This window comes from Macrosteles quadrilineatus, unplaced genomic scaffold (assembly GCF_028750875.1).
Source record: "Macrosteles quadrilineatus isolate MER2022 unplaced genomic scaffold, UCM_ALF_1.0 Scaffold_1__1_contigs__length_201487025, whole genome shotgun sequence".
In the NCBI taxonomy this organism is placed as follows: domain Eukaryota; kingdom Metazoa; phylum Arthropoda; class Insecta; order Hemiptera; family Cicadellidae; genus Macrosteles; species Macrosteles quadrilineatus.
The window spans coordinates 140179463-140204482 of NW_026542594.1; the positions used below are offsets into that span (position 1 = coordinate 140179463).

At 36.4% G+C, this 25020-nt stretch overlaps 1 protein-coding gene across 2 annotated transcripts in view; it reads left to right on the forward strand.

Annotated features, from left to right (window-relative positions):
* Positions 1-3068: 3068 nt before the first annotated feature.
* LOC128985755 (uncharacterized) overlaps positions 3069-25020 on the forward strand; it is a 35587-nt gene continuing 13635 nt past the window's right edge. For both annotated transcript variants that reach the window (XM_054405606.1, XM_054405613.1), the window contains exons 1-8: positions 3069-3182; positions 6386-8039; positions 10253-11256; positions 12805-13002; positions 16115-16231; positions 17194-17362; positions 21623-21741; positions 23812-23928. In XM_054405606.1, the coding sequence (XP_054261581.1) occupies positions 6392-8039; positions 10253-11256; positions 12805-13002; positions 16115-16231; positions 17194-17362; positions 21623-21741; positions 23812-23928 (3372 nt within the window). In that variant the 5' untranslated portion in view covers positions 3069-3182; positions 6386-6391. The remainder of the gene's footprint in view (positions 3183-6385; positions 8040-10252; positions 11257-12804; positions 13003-16114; positions 16232-17193; positions 17363-21622; positions 21742-23811; positions 23929-25020) is intronic.

A 25020-nucleotide genomic window follows, 5' to 3' on the forward strand; every position in this document is an offset into this window, starting at 1 on the left:
ATGAAAATGGCAATATAATCAGGGGAGGATTCTATACAGAGGAGTTGTTAAAGACCAAAATATAAAGACATGTATTTGGTAGAGAAGGTTATTCGGAGGAAGGGTGATTTGTTGTATGTCAAATGGCTTGGGTTCCCAAGTAGCCAGAATTCGTGGATTTCCGCAAAGGATGCCATTTCACAGCCCCCTATCACGAGCTGCCACTAGAGGCAAGAAGCGAGCCGACCATGGGCCGGGAGTGCGCCATGAGCCGGGAGCACGCCCAAGTTCACGTGTAAACCTCGCTCGATTTTGAGAATATACATGTGAATGGATGTGGATTTGAAATGTTTATGGAGTTGTACAATAGTATTGAACATTTGTATAAGGGTGTATAGGCCGAGAGCAGGATTTTTTAAAAAAGTGGTTAAAAAAAGCTCACCATGTTATTCGTATGGGGAAAAACGCTCAAAGTGTCGTAAAACCCGTATATTGCCACTACTCAAAGTATCTATACACTGTACAGTAGTTATTGAATGGTGCATGTGAGTAAATAAATGTTATGTTTGTACTTGGTTTATTAAAACTAATTCCTGCTAAGTTTTTCATACCTATATATTTGTCTTGCAGCAATAATTTCAAAGTTCTTTCTAGTTCAATGATTTAATGTACTTATTTGGTGCTATGCCCCGTAACTGAGCCATGCATAACTAATAAAAACATAGCAACAACCTGACTCCATTATTCTTTTAGATTGTACCTTTGCATTGTTACTTAGTCTAGCTTTGTTGCTAGTCTAGCTCCGTCCGCCGAGCTGATAAGAGGCTCCGAGTACTACATCGCTCTCGCCTGCTACACGCATGTTCCTGCTCTACCGCCACACGTGACATACGTTGTTTGCAGTCGTGTTTATGAACATATCGTACGTTAGCACTTAAAAATGTCGTCTGACTGTGGCATCTGCGGTAAATCGTGTGATAGTGATGAGGATCAGAAGGTGAAGTGCGCTGGAAGTTGCGAGAAGTTTTTTCATGCTCGCTGCATCCAAGACGACGTCGTTGGCACTAAAACGCGTTCGTTTAGAGACTGGAAGTGTAAACAGTGTCGAGAGGTCGTCACTACTACCAATGAGCTTCTCAAGGCCTTGCAAGAGTTTAAAGTTCAAATGTTTGATGAACTAAACACAACTAGGAATGAGATCAATGAATTGACCGAATCCATGCAATTTAAATGTCAAACAAGATGGATGAATCTACGAACATAATGAAAAATATAAAAGAAGAGCTTGCATCGATGAAGAAAGAAAATGAACACCTTCGCAGTGACAATGCCGCCCTTAACAAAGAGGTAACCTCCCTCAAGAGCAAGGTCCGTGCACTCGAGCAATACTCCAGGAAGAACAACGTATGGAAGTTAGCGAAATCCCTGAAACTCCAAATGAGGATGTCACGAGCTTGGTGAAGGACGTCGGCACTGCCCTAGGAGTGGAGATCCAGGAGGGTGACATTTCGGTGGCTCATCGAGTTCCATCCTTCAAGAAGGATCGTCCGCCGCCTTTCATCGTCCAGTTCTCCAGAAGGGTAACCCGAGACACTTTGCTGCAAGAGTTTAGGGATAGGAAGAAGTTAAATGCTCGTCAGATAAATACAGACTTTCCAGAAAAATCCGTCTACGTGAACGAACATTTGGCACCTGAAAACAAACTGTTCTTGAAGGATTTGAAGGCGAAGTGTAAGGGCATTGGCTACCAGTATGCTTGTTGTAGGGATGGAAAGTTCTTTGTCCGTAAGTGTGAGAATGATCGGTGCATCAGGATCGAGTCATGCGAGGATCTAAACAAGCTCAAGTAAACATGCAAGTAATTTATAACTGTTGTCATTCCTTTGGTTCCTTGTTATATATTTTTTACAGAGAGCTTTATTTTATTGTTGCATTGTTAATAATTATTGTTAAGTTTCATAGATATCTCTTCATTTTTAAATCGGTATTACTAAAGATCTTATTTATTTATCAATATACATATATCTATTCTATATATAATTCAGTTTTAAAAATCTTTGTACAACTAAATCTAGAGTTCTACTGGACCGATTTTATTAATTAATGGGTCGTTGGAAAGCTTAAGTCGTGTAGATTTGCAAATAATTAAATATATGATATACACAATTAATAGAGAAATAAAAATAAAGGCTTAGCTAAAAGTGTTAAAATACTTCTCATTAATTTGAAGAAAGAAAAAAATGTAATGATTTTTGTTATTATTTGTTCGAGATAAAAATGAATTTTAGTGGAAGAGACAACAGGGATAGTAAACGAAAATATCAATGGAATCCACATAATAATGGGGCAAAGAGATTTCATGGCCCTTCTAATAATCCTAGAGAAGAATTTCAAAGAGGAGTGTCATCAAGGTGGGACAGAAATCTTAAAACAAATGACCAAGGTTTTCCAAAAAATCACCGCCCCCTGGGAATTTCTGGAGGAATCGTTAAGGAAACCATCATAGGTTTCCAACAAACAATAGAAACTACGGTCAAGGTTTTGATTTTCAACCTTTCTTTGTCATCTAATTTGTCCAAAGTTCGTAGTTTGCTATAAATATATTTTAACATCTTGCAGCGTTGCCAAGTCTCACGCCGTGGCCTTTGTCATTGGGTAGTCAACGGTCATTGGAGCTCAAAGGCTGCGGCCACACGGGTGATTTTTCACGTACAAACGCAGCGTGAAAACACGCGAAAATGTTTAGTAGCATTGAAACGAATAGGTGCCCGCCACTGGCGCCACTGCGGGAAAGGAAAACACACTGCGTGTGACACTCCCCATTACATTTAATGCTGCTCATATTTTCGCATGTTTTCACGCTGCATTTGTGCGTGAAAAAACACCCGTGTGGCCGTAGCTAATTAGAAAAGATTCATGACAGCTATTCGAGCCAAGAGAAGTGAGCTAATCCTCCCTTTGCATTATTTTGAAGAAAAGAAAAAGAAAACGAAAACATAACCTGCAAAATTGAAATTGGGTTGCTCGCTGCTGCTTCCATAAAGCCCGTAACCGTAAATAATTAAGGTTATAGTTTTCAATTTAAAAATCGTGAGTGCGTGAACATTACAACATTTCTAGACAAGTAACTGCTGTAAATTAAAATTAGTTGTTATGAATATATTTTTGACGGTTCACTTAGATGATTTTATTTAAATTGCGAGGTAAACTACCTTAGCCCTATTATAGACTCTTTACTATGTAGGTATTATTTTTTTTACATTCACAAATTTTATTTTACTGTTAGGCCTTAAAGATAACAGACAACTGGCCTTTTTGTTCTCAAAATATGTACGCTAAAGTCGGGGTTACACTATGTAGCAAAACCTGCTATCCCTAGCAGATTTGTGTTTACAACATCTAGCAATGTTGAATATAACATTTGCTAGAAGTAGAAAAAGTAACTTTTCAAAAGCGCTAGGCCTATAGGGTACATTTCCATATCTGTGGGCACAAACAACCGAATGAGTAATATCAATCGATACATCGATTATTCTATATATCGTTTGGTTAGTTAGGTAACCTAACTAACCAAACGATATATCGAATTAAACAATCGAATAATCAATATTACTCATTCGGTTGTTTGTGCCAACAGATATGGAAGTGTACCCGTGCAATATAACACTGCTATATATTACAAAAATTGTGCTATCTATCGGGAGTCGGCAAATGGAATAAGAAGGGCCCATGACCTTGATATGCCTCGCTGCCGCTTGAGCCATACCTTAAGGAGATACCCCCGCTCGACTATCAAAATCTACAACTCCCTTCCAAACCACCTAAGGAACCTCGACTGTACAGCGTTTAAGATCGAGCTGAAGAACTTGCTCACAATTAGGCCCCTGTATAGTCTTTTGACGAGTTGTCAAATGATCCTTTGATGCCAGGTTGAGAAACAGACACGCTTACCACAGCCTAAGTTTTAAAGTTTTAAGTTTTATGGTATTTTGTAAAGCAAGTTTTGTATGTAATAATTTTGTAAATATTAGTATAACGACGCAATCTATCCGATATACTTCGGTCAAAGATTAAGACAACAAGTAAATATTCAAGTACCGGTATTCAAGTAAATATCTAAAGAAATACATGCTAGGCCTGCATCTAACATTCTCTGAATGTTGTGTTTTTCTTTCAATCTTGTGGCCAATGATGAATTCAAAATCTTCACTCGTCATAGGTAAAAAGTTTATTTTAAGCTACCGCTACTATCTCGTTTTATTTAGTGTTTTAATGATGGATTGTCAGCGAGATCGTCATCATTAAGGTCCTGTAATAAATCTGTTGCACTATAAACTTACCGGTACTTATTTCTTGAGGCAATTGGGGGTCAAACCCAAAACCTTCCCTTCCACAGATCAATAGGTCTCTTCGGCACAACATTTTAATGCAGAATGTGAATGAGGTTGCGCTACACATGACATATAGGCCTAGCACAGGCACCGGAATCACTAAAATTGTCTGTAACTTTTATGTATAACAAACGTTATAACTTAGGCCTATAGCAATGTTATATATAGCCTAGCAAAAGTTATAACGATGTTATATAGCAAATGTTATAAGTAGCCTATAGCAGGTTTTGCTACATAGTGTACACCCGGTTTAATCTGGGAATAGGCTAATATCTGAAAAGAAAAAAGTTTCTTCGTCTGTGGTTAAAAGTTGAGAAACTCAAATTTCAATTTGCCGATAGGCCTAAGATTGTTATTTTTTATTATTAACTTAATTAGGGCCTAATGTGTTACCCTAAATTAATTAATTAATTAACACATTAGTTAATTACTTTAATGTGCTTTTTGTTAAATGCATTAACTAAAAGGCACTCATTTTAAAATGTGACACTGGCTACCATACCTAATTCAATAAAACATAAGAAATCAGAATCGGTTATTGCTAAAAACATTACAAAAATGTATAGGCCATCAAGGCTGGTTTAACCCATACGCGAACTACGCGGTCGATTATGGCGCCACGCAAGAGTGGCGCCAACGGGACAATTTTTTTTTAGAAGACAAAATTGGAAACAACTTTACTGACAAGTGAACAACTTAATTTTGTTTTATTTTTTGCTCAGAGTTCAAGTATAGCCTATCCAAAGCACCACACCAAAGGCATAATTATATTTGTACCAACAGCACTTGAAAATGCGTATACTTGTACAGCACTTCAACTCAAGGCATTGATTGCAGTTTCGATTTGTAGTGAGCTGACGCTCGGCAGCTGGGCAGCGTCACAGAAAACAAGTAGGCCTAGTATGTTTTCTGTGGCAGCGTACAGCGCGGAGCCCGTGGGTTTCATTTCATGACTCATGGTCGAGATAAGCGCGCAGCGCCACTTTTCACAACAAGAAACTTCCCCCTCCCTTCGTCTCATGATCACTCTGCCCTCCTAGAGCAGAACTTTGTATTGCATTTTTAAACACACTCTTGCACTCTTGAACATTCTGTATTCTTTTTGTCAAGGTAGGCCTAATACTTCAATTTGATTTTTCATGTTTTCTACATTTTTAATGTATTCAATTAAAAATTTCTCTCTTGTCATCCACCTACACCTGATTTTCATTGTAATATGCTTTATAAACACTTATATCGTATCCATGTTATCCTGTAAAAATTGATTACAATTGATAATTGATTGGTAGGCCCTAACATCACCCGTTTCACCACAACCAATAGCAATGCAGCAACAGGTCACTGTACCACAATTACCCCTAGAATCCCCGTAGTTTAACCTGAAATCTCACTGCATTTCCCGCGAATTCCCGGTTTCAAAATGAAAGTGTTATGCTTTAAATTTCAAGGACAGGCGGCAAAAAGCCTTTTTTGCAATGCTAACTGAAGGCAAAGTCCATCTTGCTTGCACACAGTGTTGGTCATAAATAATATGAAAGTGGCACGGGAATGGGAGGTTTCTGTTGATAATCGTGCTTTAACATATTAAACCCTAAGCCTGAATATAGCTTGGTTCACCTGTGAGCGCTAATGTGCTTATAGCAGCACTTCTCATTTGGCATGGTAGCTCAGTTGGCTAAGCTGGTGTAGAAGGCCCACCTTAGTCCTAAATAAACGGTGTCCAACTTGGGTATAATTTGACGGCATTATTGAGTTTAACTGGGATTGCACATAACTTCTGTTTTGCTGCTTTTTCTCATTGGTAGGCCTATAGAAGAGAAGGACATGGATTTTTCTTTTAGATTAGATACAGACGTATCCTTTTGAAATAAATATATAATAAACCACTTAAATATATGATTAAAACACAATTAATAGAGAAATAAAAATATAGGCTTAGCTTAAAGTGTTAAAACACTTCTCATTAATTTGAAGAAAGAAAAAAATGTAATGATTTTTGTTATTATTTGTTCTAGATAAAAATGAGTTCTAGTGGAAGAGACAACAGGGATAGTAAACGAAAATATCAATGGAATCCACATAATAGTGGGGCAAAGAGATTTCATGGCCCTTCTAATAATCCTAGAGAAGAATTTCAAAGAGGAGTGTCATCAAGGTGGGACAGAAATCATAAAACAAATGACCAAGGTTTTCAAAAAAATCACCGCCCCCCTGGGAATTCCTGGGGGAATCGTGAAAGAACCAATCATATTAGGTTTCCAACAAATAATAGAAACTACAGTCAAGGTTTTGATTTTCAACCTTCTTTGTCATCTAGATCGTCCAAAGACCACGAAGATGTAGTTGGTCCAGGTTCAGATTTAGAAAGAATGGAAAAAGTACTTGCTACAAAAAAGAGAATAGAAGAAGCTTTAGCCTCTAAATCATCATCATCGAACAAAGAAATCAACTTTCAAAATAATCTTAGTAATGAAGATAAAAGTAAAGACAAGGAATCTCCAGGACCAAATTTAGATTTACGTTTAACCAACAGTGACTTCAAAGAAATAGGATCTGTTGCACCAGGTGTTCCTACTGAAGGAGACCTTGAATCCAATGATTTCATGAATACAAACTCTCCTAATACTACTACTACTCACTCAATCCAACAGAGGTCATTTGATAATACCACTTCAAATTTACCTGCCAATCTCCAAGCAAAAGCGCAAAAAGTTGGTGGCTGGAGTATGACAGCTGTAAACAATATTGTACCTGAATCAAGTAAATCTTCCTCTCCAAGACTGAGGAATGATATTTATATACAGGAAGAAAGAGAACGAATACTCGGCAACGTGTCAACAGGCATTCAAGAAAGTATTCATATTGATCAACAACAGCAAACAACCAACAAACAATCAAGTGATAAACAAAACAGTCAGAACAATATAGATGAATTTTCAAGAGTTGGACAGCTTTATCAAAGCTTTTTGAGATCAAGGTTGTTTGGTTATACACTGAGAGTAAGAGACAAGTCAACAAAACCGCCTATTCCAAATCCATTACTAGACAAAACTGTTCTAGGGAACCAAAATGCAGACAATCATGTTACTGAGGATCAGGTTATTGAGCTCCAGATGCCGCAGCCTATAATAGTAAAGACGGAAAGAAATCTTGAAAGAAATCCAAATTTTACACCAGAACACATTGAGGCAGAAGAAGCAAATGAGTTTTGTAAAGACTTTGGCTTCCTTTTAAAAGATCCCAATTTTTTGATTCCACCGGAGGATTTAGAAAAGCTTGGCTTAGGCCACCTGCGTGAAATGAATAAGTTAATAAATGAAAAGAGGAGGGGGAGAACTTTACAAAACTATTTAGAAACTCAGGAGAATTTTTATAATATGGATTCAGGTATATTAAACTCTGTTGCCGGAAACATAATGAATGTCAACACTAACAATAAAACATTTCCATTAAATAGTCCACACAATTCAGGAGAAAGAGAAGATTTTGGGAGATTCAATGAAGCAGATTCTTTGGCAAACCATGTAGCTTCACATTTTCTTCCTAGTTCATCATTAGGATCTCAAACTGAATCTAGACTGGAACATACTATTCAGCCAGATATTCACAGAAATGATAATATTCTTTTCAATCAGAGCCCTCTGTTATCATCTTTCCAGAATATTTCAGGTGAGTAAAACGTTATGTGATTGTTAGGTGTAAATTTGGATTGTTGATATAATGAATGTTGGATATTAAACTATGCAACTCGTTAATATTTCAGCAAGAGTGTCTACCTTTCCTTAGTATTAAAAATTAGCATCAAACCAATGAGTCATTACCACCCTCTCAAGCAATTCTCCTGATTGATTTGACAGTTCAGTTCTTTAGCATTTGCACTTAGCACTAAATCAAGTTCCCAAAACTAGTACAGACCCTAATGTGTTGTCCTTTAACTGAGTGCATTTCATATGATGTAAATTAATGACAGATACGGTTCTTTCTGTGTATGAATATTTCTTTTAACCCTCATTATATCCAACTATCCAAATGAGCCAATCCCCAATTAATTAAAATAATTCAAGTTCTGCTGTAGTTATTAAAAGAACGTCATATTTTCTAACAAGTCTTGCTCTTTGTTTCAACAGAGTAGTAATAGAGTAGTTAGGTGAGTCGGTGGCTCAGTCAGTAGTGCCACGGACTCCGGGCCCAAGGCAGCGATGTCATGGGTTCGGATCCTGGTCACTGCCGCAAACATTTTATCAGTACAGTTCACCTTTGTACTGTACCAGCTCACCCCTTGCTTTACTGCATACGTTCCACGCACGGGCAGTTAGTCTATGTGGACGGGCAAATGCAATGTTAAAAGAGGCCGCCAACCTCTTAAAAAAAACATTGTTTCAAGCCCAGCGTTGTTTTATGACATAATTATAACTTTCTCAGTAATTAAAACTTTATATTAGTTTATTCTTTTTGAGTTTCTAAAATATATATATATAGGCTAGCTCATATACACATAAAAATATCACAAAAGGATGAAAATAATATCTATTTTTACTTTCTCTCCTTATACATAATAGGTACTTATATGGAGAAAGTATTGTTTTTGCCAAAAGTTTCGAGTTTGAGTTTTGAGTGGATATATCCATTTTGGGTCCCATTAAAATCTAAAACAGTTGTTTTCGAAGTGATGTCTGTGTGTGTGTGTGTGTGTGTGCGTCTATATGTGTGGATGTGTGTGTGCGTCTATATGTGTGGATGTGTACAGAGCTACAGACCACACCTGGAGTCCAATTTCGATTAAATTCGGTATGTAGTACTAATCCATGGTATCCCCAGGTGTTTTTTTTAATTTTTGTTTAATTTTGGTAGTGGGGTAAAATAGGTACTTCAATAGTGATTATTGTGTTTTACTTAGAAAACATGTACTATAGGCCTACCCGTTTTTCCCCAACCACGGGGTGAAATAGTTGTGGTATAAATAATGATAATAATTTTTATTACAAACAGTTTATTCAATAACAATACATACTAAACCATTTTAGGAGATCATTTAATGACAAGCTGAAACCATAAAATCTTTTTTAAATATTAAAAAAACTTTGTTTATCTAGCTTAGAAATTGAAATTTGCTGTTTTTATACCCGTTTTACCTCAACTGATCCTATGTTATAGCCACATTCTGAACAAAATAGAACGAATCCTATTTCCATCAAAATTACGGTTCAAAAGTTATTGTAACTTATGTGATTTTCCCATAAACACCCATAAAATATCTTTACAACGGATTTTAGGAAAAAAGCCGGTTTTGATTAAAATTGTTATGGTCCTTATAATTCTAAACAAAATAGCGCAAACCTTCATTGCTGTAACAATCACGGTTTAAAAGTTATTGCAACTTTGTGATTTTCCTTATAAAATATCATAGTTGCTCCCACCCCTTACCCATGAAAAAGGTCGTTGACAAGCTTATGGGAGAAAGTACGTGTCAGATAGCTGACCGTTTATTTTTCTAAAAAGCCAAAGGAATCATAAACTAAAACAATTCTATTAGCTTAACATCCCCAGACAATGTCTTTGTTGTGTTTTATCTTTATGCACACTGTAATTTAAGATCCTAGGAAACCTAATGGTCACTGTAGCCGCTTTGGCCTTACAAACAACAGGATGCTTGTTATACTCAGTGTATTTTTTGTAGGAAAATTTCCTTGTACAGTTTTTAGATTTTTTCTATTAATGCTATAAGGTTGAGTCATTTACCAACAATTTTGTAAAAATAATTCCTAACTACTACTCCATATGTATACCAGCATGTGGAGTGTTCTGTGAATATTAAAAGCTAATGTTTAAGAGGTGATAAAACTACCTCTTGTATAAAATTAACTAATTAATTTCAATTGCAGTTGAAGCGGTTGTGGAAAAGGTTGTGAAACAAATTCTTCAGCCGTCAAGTACAAACTCAGTCACAAATACAAGTATTCCTTCAACCTCTGAAGCTCACAACAATGTTCCAAAGGAAAGCAATGAAAGTAATACACACGAGGATACAGGAACAAGCTATATTAATTCAAAGAACTTGCCAATAAGTCAAATGCAAGAAGTTAGTAGTAAGATATTGAGGTTATTCCTCATTGATAAGCAGATTGAGGAATTAATGAGTGAAAAAATGAAAATATATAGTGAAATATTTTCTTACCAAGGAATGTCACAAGCACTGTTTCACTCCTGGGCTCAGGATCAAATCCAGCAAGGCAGCGTAATGAATGTTATTTCAAATACCTCAAATGTTATCACAGAATTAAATAAAGTTATAAACCGCAATGCACAAGAAATGAACACACTCGACACTTCCAATTCAGCTGCTGAAAATACTGTAGAAGAAGCTATATCGGAGTTATACACTTTAAAAAAGGAATTTGGTAATTCTGATTCAGGTACCACAGTTGCACAGGAAATACCGGTACCCTCTTCTGAACCGAATACATCACAACCAGATAATGGCTTTGTAGCTCCCACAAATGTAGTTGTGGAAGAGAACCGACCAAAGCTGAGTGTGAGGAAGGATTTGATAGATCCAAACCTCAGTAACATAAATCTTTTAAATACACCAGTCAAAGTACCTGCTGAAAGTGATACGAGTGAAGGAAATTGCAAAAATACAGTAGATGATAAATCAAACATCAAGAAAAAGAAGAAGAAACCTAAAAAGAAAGATTCAGTTGAAGTAATTAACCTCATCGAAGACACTGATGATGAAATTAGCAGTGGAACTGGTGTTGACTCTGTTGCAACGGACGATGTTTCATCCAAAGGATTCAATTCAGAAGATGAAGCAGAAAAGAAAGATTTGATATGCACCAAAAGAATATCCTATGATCTGGATTCAAAAACAGTCACTTGTATGACAGTAAGTGCAAGTTGATTTGATCTTTTCAGTTGTATGTGTTGTGTTTAGTGGATATAATGTTTGTAGAAGGTCGTTAGAGGATGAAATGTCATTCTAGATGATTTTGAGGCCAATATTATTAAATAATAAATTAATATTGATGTATATTAACCATTATTTTGTGAAGCAATATAACAAAATAACTGCAGCTAAACTTAATTCTTCACACGAATCCAAAACAAAAAGGCTATAGTTTATGTCTCATCTCAAAACAGCCCAAACAAATTGAATTAAAATTTAATATATTATGCTTCTTTTTAGCAAATTTCCCATATAGGGGAATAAGCTATTACCGTAGTACTCGTGGTAAGACCTGGACCCGGGACCGATTTAAATTTTTTTTCGTTTTGAGGTCCCGAGAGGCCAAAAAACACCATCCGTTCAAATTCATATATATATATATGTATATTTATACTAGCAGAGTACCCGTCCTTCGTACGGGGTTGGCATATAAGTATAAAATGCTTATTTGAGTTATGGAAGAGGACACGGTTTAAGAAAATTTCGTCTTTTAGTTTATAAGGTATCCTATAGTGTAGCACACATCTACCATACCAGTAGCCCTATGTTCTACCACTGCATCTAAACAGTAGAAAAAAGTAAAGTTCTCATTGTCTACCACATCTTTTTGGCCCGACGGACGTTGTACTGTCCTAATGTGGTTTTATGTCAAATGCTCGTTCATTTTCAAGATGAGCTCGTTCACATTGCTCAATCACATCCTGGTTGAAGTTCGTTTGCTACGCTAACTCACCTTTAGGTTGGAGCTCGTTCCCTGTGCTCACTTGCCTTCAGGCTTAGCTCGTTCGCTACGCTAACTTGCCTCCAGGTTGAAGTTGGTTCGCTACGCTCACTCACCTTTTGGTTGCAAATTAGCTGTTGTCATAAATTAAAAAATAATAATAGTGCTGTGCCCCATGGTGGAAGGAAAAAACATAGGTGTGCTATTCCCACATATTCTGACGTCAATCGGATTGCAAACAAAAGATCACATGATTGTAACTGTCAAACTAGTATGTATTTGTTTTGATTTGATTGTTATTGTTTTTTATAATAATAAACACAATAACAACCAAATCAAAACAAATATATATACTAATTTGACAGTTGGAATCAGGTGATCTTTTGCTTGCAATCCGAATGACGTCAGAATATGTGGGAATATGTAGCACACCTATGTTTTTTCCTTCCACCATGGCTGTGCCCTGTTGGTAAGCCTATTAACTTTTTAATGCTATTGAACATCACAGAATCAAATTGTTTAGTTGAACCAGCTGTTACGATTCTTTAATTCCATTTAAATATAAGTACTCATAAGGTTAACATGGGGAACTACAGAGCTACTGGGGCGGAGCCCGAAAGGATTTTTGAGATAAGAATATGCCTAAATGTTAATCGGGAATGTGAGCTATCATCATGCAAAATTTCAGCCCAATCCGTCCTGTAGTTTATGCGTGATTGAGCAACAACTATAGCTTTTTAAATCCTGAATTTTTCCTTTTGTTTCAGATCATGAAGTACAATAAATCTAAGAAATTTTTATTTGTGGGTTGCAAGGATGGATTTGTAATGGGATATGCCTTTGGTGAACCTGCCATTAGTTTTACAAAAAAACTCCACAAAGACGCCATAACTTCGGTTTATTATGAAACAAAATACCTGATTACCGGTTCAGCAGACTCTACAGTGTGTTTATTTTCATTGAAGGTAAGTTCTTCTAGGAATACAGACTTAGAGAATATACACACATATTAGAATTAGCTAACAAACTCTATTTAAAACCAAGGATTTAAAAATTAAAATGTATAAATTCAGTTGGCTTAGGTGTTGCACTGATGAGTGTAGTGTAGAGGTCATTCTACATGCGTGGGGCTTTAATCATACATGTGCAATTCATATTTAGATTACTAATGTGTGGCTTAGCTAGCCCACATTAAATAAACAGTGTCCAACTTGGGTGGAAGTTAAAGGCGTTTTTAAGTTTGATAGAGATTGCACACAACACCTGTTTTGGTTCTTTTTACATTATATAGGGGAGGAGGACACAGAATTGTGTTGAAATACTACTGATAAACATGAACTAAAAACAATTCATTAACAAAAAAATATTTCTGTGAGTGGAATTAGGAAGAATGAATGGATACACAAAAAACTCACTTAAGGGCAGAGTTCCAGTCAGTTTATGACAGCCCACAAACAGTTCACAACACAATTAATTTGATATTTAGGAAACATATTCAAACAGAATCAGTAGAATTGCAGTTTCAAAATTGGCACTGTTTAACTAGCCTGAAGGTTTTATGATATGGTAGTAAGTGTGTACTCCTACAGCAAATCCATAGGTTTGCTGGTTTAATTCCAAGTGGAATCATTGCTGGAACCAGATGCCATTTGTCATTGGCCTATCAAAAGTATGCATCACACTAGGCTAGCTGGCATCAGCCGCAAATTAAAAGAAGGTGCTACTATCTCAGCCGACAAGTATTTGTCAGTGGCGGGTGAAGTTGGACATATTCAACTTTTGGTAGCAAGGCATCAACGACCAGCAGATCACATGATCACTCGCTGGCGCCAGCCAAAACATAAACACTGGTCACACTAGGCTGGCATCATCCGCAAATTAAAAGAAGCCGCTACTATCAGCTTAATGTGACCACAAAATTCGCAGCTGGCATCACCAGCCGGCAAGTATTTGTCAGCGGCTGGCAAAGTCGGACATGTTTAACTTTTAGTAGCAAGGTAGAGGTCATGTGATCACTCGCACTCGCTGATGCTAGCCAACAGCGTAGTCTGACCACCTCATCCCAGTGGCTACCAAAGCAACATGTAGTTTTTTGTGTACTGTACTTGTTTTGTTTTACTAATTCTGTTTATCTGATTATATTAGTAATTTTTAGTGTAGAAATGACTGGGGAAAGGTAGTCAGGGAACAGATTTTTTAAATCTATTTCAAAAATATCCGTGTTTGAGGGACGTTTCTTCAAAGGAGTACGGTATTTAGATAGAAACGTCAAAGAACAGTGAGTTGTTGCAAAACCTCACAGCTGTTCCTTCTTCCTTCACACACATCCTCAATATGATGTCTACACGGCCGCGGGAGATTTTCATGATTTTTCCAAGACAGTGGGAGTCGAAGATAATGTCTACATGGCCGAGAAATGTTACTGAATTTGCCACGATCGATGATGACGTTTCCATGACCGTGTAAGTTGATGATGATGTCTACATGGCCACGGGAGATAATCAGAATATTGTCGCAATCGGGAAAGACGAAAATTATAGTTTCGTGACCATGAGAGTTAATGATAATGTCTACCGCAGGAGATTGTTACGATTTTTGTCGCGATCGCACAAGAGGTCGATCGAACGTTTTCGTAACCGCAGGAGATGTTCATGATTTGGCCGTGATCACGCAAGACGACGATGACATTGTGACCGCAGGAGCTATCATCAACATCTACAAGGCTGCGAGGGTAAATTAGAATTTTTCCACAATCGAAGACAAAGATAATGTCTAAACGAACCGTGGGTGATGATCAGAATTTTGTCACCACCGTGGGAGACGATGATAATGTCCACATAACAGTTGGGAGATATTTGTGATTTTACCACGATTGTGGGAGTCGTTGATAATGTTTCGGTGACCATGGGAGAAGATGGCGATTCTGTGGATACAGTATTCAGGATTTTGCCGTGGCCGCAAAAGATAGTGATGATGTTTCTGTGACTGCAGGTGATTACGCTATTACCTCTAGTAGTTTGGCTTGATTGAGAAATATCAGGCTGGCTCACCTTTGGTTATAAACAAATTGTCTCTTTGTCGTTAGATCTTGATAGTTATTTATTGGTTAAGAAGAGTTTAAACCCAAATTGGCTAGATAGAATTTTTCATAGAACCATTTTTTTTTAGGCCTACTTAAAAAAACCTCCATTATCTTAACACCAATATTTTATGACACAAAGACAATGTAGTTTGACCGAATTATTTAGAAAATTTGGTAAAACTATAAATTTCAGTATCGGTATCAAGAATCGAGAATCGATATATTTTGGAATTGACACATCACTTATTGTTGAAAAAAAAACAAGTCTTAAACAGTATGGAATTAGTCTTGAATTTTAAAATGGAAATAACCTAGACACCCTGTTTAGCGTAAAAGCGACTAAGCTAAAGTGATCGTGGAAGCAGGTATTTTATTTTTTTAATTTATTGCCAAATTATCTGTGTTTGTGTAACGTTTTTCATAGGAGTATTCAATTTGACTTTTCTAATTGATGTTTCTGTATGTTTCTGTGTCCTCTTCTTTTAACTCTTGCATAACAGTCTTGAAGAAGCTTCCAATTGGTCCCTTCTTTATATACAAGGCCTGGTCCACCTTCGCCTCTTCTTGCGGTTAAGCATTTTTGATCAAAGTTCTTTCTCACACATCCTAAAGTACTTGTTTACGAGGACCTACGACGACATGGTGACTAGAACTGAGCTTTTAACTAGGTGAGTAGTACGACCTGGCTGCCAGCCACTGTTCACCAGTGGCAGCCTAGTGTTACCCGTGCTTAACAAAGGGTCCATGTTAGATAATAACAAGACTGAGGTTTGTAAACTACTCTTCCCTTAAGAAAATGTAAAAAGTTCCAAGGATGTAGATTGACACTTTTTTATTCAAGGTATTCTAAGGTTTACCTTGATAATTCAAATCTCGGTATTTCTAAGTTCGAAATTAGTGTCCCATCAAGGTTGCACTGTACAATATAATCACTTTAGAGCTATGTAACTATCTACCATCTAACTGTCTTTGTTCAAATAGTAATACTTTTTCAGGAACAAATTGAAACACAAACATTGACAGTGAATGCACCAGTCCAGAGTATGGATATTAACTTAAATCAGCTAATCGTAGGAACCAAAGCTGGATCTATATACACATATGCAGTCAAGGTAAACATATAAAAAAAAAATAACTGGTGCTGTGATTTGTTTGTGACCTAACAACTTGAAGATCTAACAAAGGAATTCCCGTAGATAATATCTGTGTTTGAAATTCAATCTGGGAATTTAAAATTCCCATGTTATTTTATGAAGGATATAGTAAAATGATTCAGTTTGCTTGTTTATGTATTCATTTTTATCAAACCAGGCAAATTTACTTATTTTATACTAAGCTATTAATATTTTACAAAAAAAAAACACGTTATTAGCCTCCCTGTAGCAGAAAACCTAGGTACTCATTAAACCTAATGTCTGCAGGTTTGCGGAGGGGTAGCTTTTAATTATAAACATTCTGCAAATTGTGACGTAATATTTAAAATTGATAGGATAACACATGTAAAAGAGAGAAAAGCTCACATATTTCAGCCCATTCTCAAAATGCAGGAGTTATGCTACCTTATGCAAACCAATTTTAATAAATATTTTGTTAACTTTAACTAGAACGTATATTGTATTCGTAATTTTTACTGTAAACTTGTAGCTAAATATTAATTTATCATCACATTTTGAGTATAAATACAAGTTATGGATGGAAAGTAAGAGAATTGGTTTATTGAAAACCATACTATACGAGCCGAACTAAAACGACAGAATGCTGAAACATGCTCCTTTGAGTGGTTAAAAACAGTTGCGTTGGGCTCCTACCCCAAATCAGTATTTAAGCAGTTTATCATCAATGTCTACACATATTATGTCCTTGCTGTTGCGGTGGATATCCTGCAAAGGTCAAGAAAATTGAGAATTATAAATATCTTATAGAAAAATATGTAAATGCATGTTATTTACTTGTCTTGTTGTGTTTTTTAGTTGCTTTCAAGCATATACCTCATGTTGTTGAGTGGTTCCAGTTTATTACCAATAAAAAATCAAAGTAACCGTTAAGTTAAAAATCATCTTAATCTGATTAACAGACAGAAAGTAAAAAGAAGAGGGCTTTTGTATCCCTTCATCCCAACAAGAAACCTCTGGCAATCACCAACAGCAGTATCTTAGCAGTCAAGTTGGCCAAGGAGGGAGTTCGCAAAGTTCTCATCGTAGCCAGCAGAGGAGAGCAGATCACTGTCAGAGATGCAACCTCAGGTAACTCTATATAACTATCAATAAACCAATCAGAATCATAAGAAATTGTATTTGTTCAACTACATTGCTTTAAATTATTGTTTTTATGCTGAGCAGACAAACATATTGGTAAAATGTTTTGTAGTCATGGACATCCGTTTATTTGTGTGGAGCAAAGTGAAGCTCTTTAGTCTTTGTAATTCACTTTAATACAAACTTTTGTTACTTACATCATCATTCATCACGAAATAAGATCTGAACATATTTCGGACAAATATATTATGTTTGTTTCGATAAGTAGTGGGAAGGTTTATTCAGGCATTGGATAATGCATATAAAATTAAAAACTAAAATTTCAGTTTTTAACATTAGGCTTACGGGTTGCCATTATGGTTATAATTAAAAATTAGACCTTCTGGGATTAGACCCTCAGCAACTGATCCAATCTGAACACTGTTTTATACGTGTTTCATACGGAGACAAGTGAAATTCATAAATAAAAATCTTGCGTGAAAGTCATGCGCCTTTGGTGACTAAATTGATGTAAGGTTATTGACAGCAAAAAATATTATCGATCTTATGAAAATGGGAGTCTAAACAAACAATTTACAATTTTGACAGGCAAAACTTGTGAGGTGTTTTGTTTGGTTGGGTTTACCTAGCCTAAACTTACCTCCATTCTCTTGGACAGCTCGAGACGTCCAGGGTTCTCACGCTAAACTGTCTCCGTTGCTCACTACTACTTCTCGGCCTTTGGAAGATGCTATTGCGTCGATCTACCAGTACACGAGTGACACTGTGTACGTCAGCACACCGACGCACCAAACACTGATCACAACTATGTCACATCACAACTATGTCACACGACAACACGGTGCAAGCACAGCGACGCACTAACAAAGAACAAGTCGATTCTAACTAAAATGTGAATACGAACAAAATACAAATTGGAATAGGAAATAAAATATGGTTAACATACGCTTATATGGCACCTACGCTTAACAAAAAAAATCACTTCTCTAAACAACTAAAAATAATCCTCTTATACTTAACAGAATTGTAGTTAACCTGAAATAATTAAATCAACGAAATAAAATAAGTCTGAGCTTATATGCCAATGCACTTCTGGGCTCCGAGATAAATAAATAAAATCGCTTTTGATAAATAAAATAAAAGGTGTAGGCTACTGTGACACTGCACTTGCAATGTCAGGCAGTAAAATACAATAGACTAGGTTCTTAACAATATAGGATGACCTAACGAATAATGAAATTTCGCTCGCCAAAGTGAGTACAAATCAGGATAAAAATGTATACGCTCACCATAACGGTGTACTTACTTATCACAATATTTATCTACTCGATTTTCGAATAAAAGTCTCACATCGCTTCGTCCGGATACGTTAGCAGTGGATTCTACGCACACCCCCTAGGGATGATTGGTGTGCACGAAACCTCTCGCTCAACGCCAACTGACTCTTAAGACTTCACTGTCCGGTCGGTCTCTGCTCTACTCCCACCAACGCTACGTCAGCGCTCCGAGGTGGCGGCGGCCTAGTCCCGAACTAAGACGCTAGTGTTTTACGCCGTTCATTGTTGTAGTCATGACGTATATATAAAATAATAATAAATATATAAATAATAAAATAGTTTTATTTCATCTAGAGGTGTTGTTTGAGTTTCTAACTTCATAAAAAAACAAAAATACCCCTGCCGCAGCAAACCTGCAGACTAAGCGAATTTCCATTTGACTGATTTTATTTACACTGAAATGTCTACTTACAAATATAACATGTATTCCCGATTTAAATAGAATTAGTTTAACAAGTACTTTGGTTTGCTGCATCAGGGAGGGTAAAACTGTTTTTTTTTGTAAAATGTTAATAGTTAGTAAGAAATAAAAACTTATTTTCCAAATTTGATCAAAATATGTTCATAAACAAGCAAACTACAACAGTTTACTTATTCTCCATAAGAATAACATGGGAATTTTAAATTTACAATTTTTTGGAATTTTCTCCGTAACCATTAGGCGCATAATAACGCTTTATTTGTTTTTTTAAGCTCTACAAAATGGTTTGGAAAGAAATTGCTAAATTTGATGTTTTTTGGGTCAAAAATGGGAAAACCTATTTTTACCCCATAAAACCCCCCGTAAACCCCCGTTCCCATGGTCCGATCATGCTGGATCGCGAACTCGTTCGAATAAACGTAGGTTTACACGTTTGTACCAAATTTTATCAAAATCGGATCATTTTTGCTCGAGTTATCGTGCTAACGGACACATATATATCTATATATATATATGAATTTGAACGGATGGTGTTTTTGGCCTCTAGGGACCTCAAAACCGAAAAAAAATCGGTCCCGCGTCCTGGTCTTACCATGAGTACTACGGTAATAGCTTATTCCCTATATGGGAAATTCGCTAAAACACAATCGCTCCTCTCGACTGGCTTTCACTGCTCTGAAAGCAATCCTAGTTATGGAAACTGATATTTTAAAGTTACTTAAGGCACTATCCATCTTTTCCCCGATCAAGACCTCAAACCGAGCCGGGATAAGGGAGGTAAACATCAGCAAAATTTTAATCCAAACACTTCCCCGAACAAGACCAAGATCGAACGAGTTCTACCGAGCGCGGCAAAAGGGAGTTTAGAGAGAGATGGAGAGAGTGTGTGAGTGGGAGCGCAGAGTCAGTAATAATAAAACAGTAATTTAACAGTGTTAAGTTACAGAATGATCATGTTAATCGCCGTTAATAATATTAATGTCTATTGATTGAATTTAGCATCCTTATATATAATACGTGAAGGTGATTTCTACAAAACACTACTCCTCCGTTAATAATGGACGGATTTTTACAAATGATGTGTCAAAATTAAGGATTTTTTGTGTAGACGCCCCCTTTCACCAATTCCTGTAATAAAAATCTCCAATTCATCTAATAAAAGTCCTCGGGCTTTGCCCCACAGGACATCAAAAACCCAATGTATTTATTATGAAGAAAATATTTTGTTTACTTAAACAGACGAATAATTTATATTAATTACAGCTGTTCATAGTAAACACAAAATGTTATACACAAGAGCGTTTGTTTTCATAGTGGGTTCGTTTTCAGTTTCAATAACTGTAGTGGAGTGATTGATTACACATTATCTTTGAGTGTACTCTTTCAAGTCATCGGAAATTATGATTGTTATTCGTTTTTAAATAACGCCTGAAATACTTTGCAATTGCTCGAATTTGAGCAACAGGTGCACTATCAGCATCAATAGTGAATTAGCTTGAAGTAGAATAGTAAATTAACTATTAATTAAATAGTTAATTTTAAACTTGAATTACTTAATTCAAGTTTAAAATCATTGATATCATTGATTTAACGGTTTCAACTTGTAAAATACATTTTCAACCTTGACCAAAGAAACAACAAAATTACAACATAAATGCCCATAATATAAAACGGCAAAATATTACGCAACATTTATTTATTTTACCAATTAAAGAGTGTAATTGAATTAGAACTATCAACGCTAGCGCAGGCGGCCGCTCGGTGAGGCGCTCCCGACGGCGTATGGGGCAAGAATATACCATGACACACTATTGTACATCACTCTGTCCATCAGACCGATCATTTCTTTGATCTTTTGCCAAAAAACCGCCTCCAGATCGCTCGTCTTCCTGCTCGGTCTGATGTCTGGTTCGCCGTCTGGATCGGTGAACGGACCCCTGACACTCTATCGAACATGCTCCCTTCGACCTCCCTTCTCCCTGCTCGGTTCGGGGTCTAGATGGGGGAAAAGATCGATAGTGTGTCACCGTCTTGGTAACTAAACAGTGGCAAAACAATCAGTGGAATGAGGCCTGGCCACAATCTATGACCACTACAGTAATTGCTGGCAATTTGTATCAGCAAAGTGTTTTTAATTTTAATTCTATGTTACATTTATGTGTTTTTCTTTCTTATTCTTGTTGTTGTGTATGTTAATGGATAAACTTGTAAACCTAAGAAGATTTTGAAAAGTAGGTATGTTAATGGATAAACTTATAAACCTAAGAAGACTTTGAAAAATGCCCTACTTGACTGTATAGTTGACAACGTAAAGTAAATCAAAAACAAAATTTAATCAAACTTTTAACTTTTACATCAGTGATTTTTTTTAAATTTTACTCTCAAGTGTGTCTTCTTAATTTACTGCCATTATCATATTGGCTTAGTCTTGTCATGAAGGCAGCTTTCAAGTCAATTTTACCACTGTAGCCAGTATTTTATTTTTTTCAGGACTGTTACTTAGAACATTTGACTGGTGTGACACAGTTTACTGCCTACAATTATATGAAGAGACCCCGCTTGTATACTGTGGGACTAACACAAAAAGTGTTAAAGTGGTCAATTACATGGTAAGTGCAGTACTGGATGCCAGTCAACACATAATCTTCTTTAGTATACAAATGTTACTACAGTAGAACTCCAATTATCCAAATCGCTAATAGAAATAATTTAATTAACTTAAAACCACAATAATAAGAATTGTTACCAGTATGAAAGAAGACAGAAGCCGTGATGGCAGCAAAATACAGTACAACCCCACTAATCTGTCACCTACATACCACCTATAGTGGGGAGGTCGGATTATCCGAGGAGCATAATAAATGACTAAGCTTAACTAACATCTAGGGATGGACAGGATTGAATTTTTAGTTCGAGACAGGACGGGATGGGATTTTTATTTCCTTCCACATTTTCGGGGCAGGAATTTTTTCCTGTGCATAAAAAGAAAGTCTTTAAGTATTGCAGTTGCCAAAGTTTTGACACAATCACGAAAAACGATGACGATGTTTCCGTGCTCACTGGAGAATCTCACTTTTTACCAAGATCGCTGAGGAGATAATCAGGAGTTTGTTGCGGTCGCAGATAGACCTAATAAAATAACAATAAAGTATCTGTAATTGCTGGAGACGATGATCATGTCCCTGCGATTTCGGGAGATGTGCAATATTTTGCCTCAACCACAGAAGATGATGATGATATCTAGATGTTCTTGATAATAGGATATTCAGGATTAAGCCGCAATCTCCGAAGTGGATAATTTTTTTTGACCAAGAGATTTGTCTATATTTTTTTCACGACCGCTTTTACTTCCTGTGATCGTAGAAAACGATGATGATGTTTTTGTAATCACGGGGATAAACAAGATTTTTGCTGCGATGATTGGGGATAATCTCCACTCAACCATGACAAATAGTCATTGACGTAGCCAGGGGGGGGGGTCCTGGGGGTCCGGACCCCCCCCCCCCTTCTGGTCTTAAATATAATATTTTTTTGTAAAATTAAATGTTAAATTATATAATCATACTGTATTGACGTTGGGGTTGATTATTTTCAATGCCAAGAGAGCTAAAATAGACCGATTTAGGGCCTTTATTTTTAAATTTTTTCCCGGACCCCCCTTTTACCTGGGGGGACCAGACCCCCCGGTCGGTCGACCCCTCCTATTTTGAAATCCTGACTACGTCACTGAAATAGTCATGATGTTACCCCGACTGATGAGCGATGGCACAGTCAGATTAAACGAGGAGACGGACTAGCTAAAGTTTGATTAGAGGGGTTCTACTGAATTTTATGGTTTTAGATTTAAAAAATAACTTTCAGATGTTAATCCAAATTAAAAAAATATTTTTCAGAAACAGAATATAGACAAATAATTAGGCCTCTACAGTATTGAAAATATAGTTCTAGGATACAGTAAATAAAATAAAAACAATGGTGTTTGTTCTTAGGTATTTCTGTACATTACTGACAAGCCGACTGTTTAGCCCGTGAAATTTTAAAACATCTGTTGTCTCAGTACTAATTAAATATTTTAAAACCCTCAGGAGCGGTTCGGATTTTCGACGTTCTTCTGTAAATCCTTTGCGAGTCTGCAAGTCGTTTAAACAGTATGGTTCCGGGTTCTTGTAAATTTGATCTTCCCTGTATGTGAGTCCCTACTCCAAAACTGAGTTAATCTTGTTCTTGACACCCTTAGATTTGACTCTTGTGGGTCCCAGGTTTTTTTTTGCAATGCAGACCATCTGACTGACATTCTCACTTCACTACAGTCACTCAACTTGACGGCATGGAGACATTAATAAATTCCTTAAGTATAATTGTGTTCATTTTTATTTTTGTTTTGTAAACATATACAAAACTCGAGCATTAACAAAATCGTCTTGTAAATTTTTGTTTCATCATCTTTGGTTACCTTTTTATATGATATTTATTTAATTGGCTTAGACAGCTTTAAACAGAACTTGTTAGAATATTTGATATTGTTATCGGTGTCGAAAATGGAGAAGCAATTTTTCAGGTATCAGTATTGAGAATTGATAAAAGTTTGGTATCGTGACACCTGTAGTTATAAGTAAACTTGTGATGAAAAAATATTGATGTTACATTTAAAAATATGGGCTACCACTGCTATTTTTTAGGATGGTGAAAACTCAGGTGAATGTATAATGGGAAGATCTATTTCACAAATCACCTTTCTGCACTCTTTGATGTTTGCTGCATCCTTTGATGGGAATATCTACGTTTACGATGTTGAGGTAACTAAGAGAACTAAACTCACTATATCAGTTACTTTTTTAGGATATTTTCTGAACTAATTTTGATCTTTGTTACTAAATCGATAATCTATTTTTATGAGCAGGTAATTGTAGGATCAGTAGAGTATTTGAAGCTTTTGCAGGACTGATCTAAAATATTATGTTAGTCAAATAGATAAAGAATCATTATGTCAAGTGTCACATACATACACAAAGATTGATTGTATCCTTGTCAATGATAATATTGTTTTGTTGATAATTGCTTAATAGGCATACATCTGTTTATTTATTTGACACTATTCATTGCATAATTTATGCTGTATCTAAATAAAGAGAATTTGAATTGAAGTTAATGAATATATATTCTGGTTAATTGAAGTAATGGAAAAAATGGAAAGTACTGAGAGACTAAACAAGGCTAATAAAGATAATAATATAAACTCATGGTCGGATCCGGATATCGGACTACCGAATCTGAGCTAGAACCGATGCCCGATCGGATCCACAAAAAACGTTATCTGGATTCGATTATATTTTTATTTTAACACAAAACTTTCTTTATTAAGTACAATTCATACATATGAACAAGTTTTTTGTCATAGTGATGTATTTCAAAATATCCTACTAATATTATAAATGAGAAAGTTTGGATGTATGGATGTTCGTATGTTTGTGACAAGTAAACACGCAAAATACGGGTCCGCGGAATTGGCTAACTCTGGAACTCGCTAACCCCATGTTAAACGCCCTATCTTCAAATTTGGTCGATGAGAGGAACTCGCTAACTTGTTCGGTTTCGGAATTGGCTAACTCCGGAACCCGCTAACCCGCTCTAGAGCCGGGTTAGCGAATTCCGTCCTCGTACGGAAGTCGCTAACTCGGTCCCTCGGCGGAACTCGCTAACTCCCAATCAGAAGCCTCGCGGGCCGTCCAATGGGAGCCAAGCACGAATATTTTTGGCCAGTGTTGCCGAAAGTGTAGTACCTATATCGTATCGGCACCATAATGTCGTATCCTACGATTAATTAGGAGTAAGAGCAACGTAGTCGATCAAATAAATATATTTAGAAGTATGTTTAACCACAGAGAAAT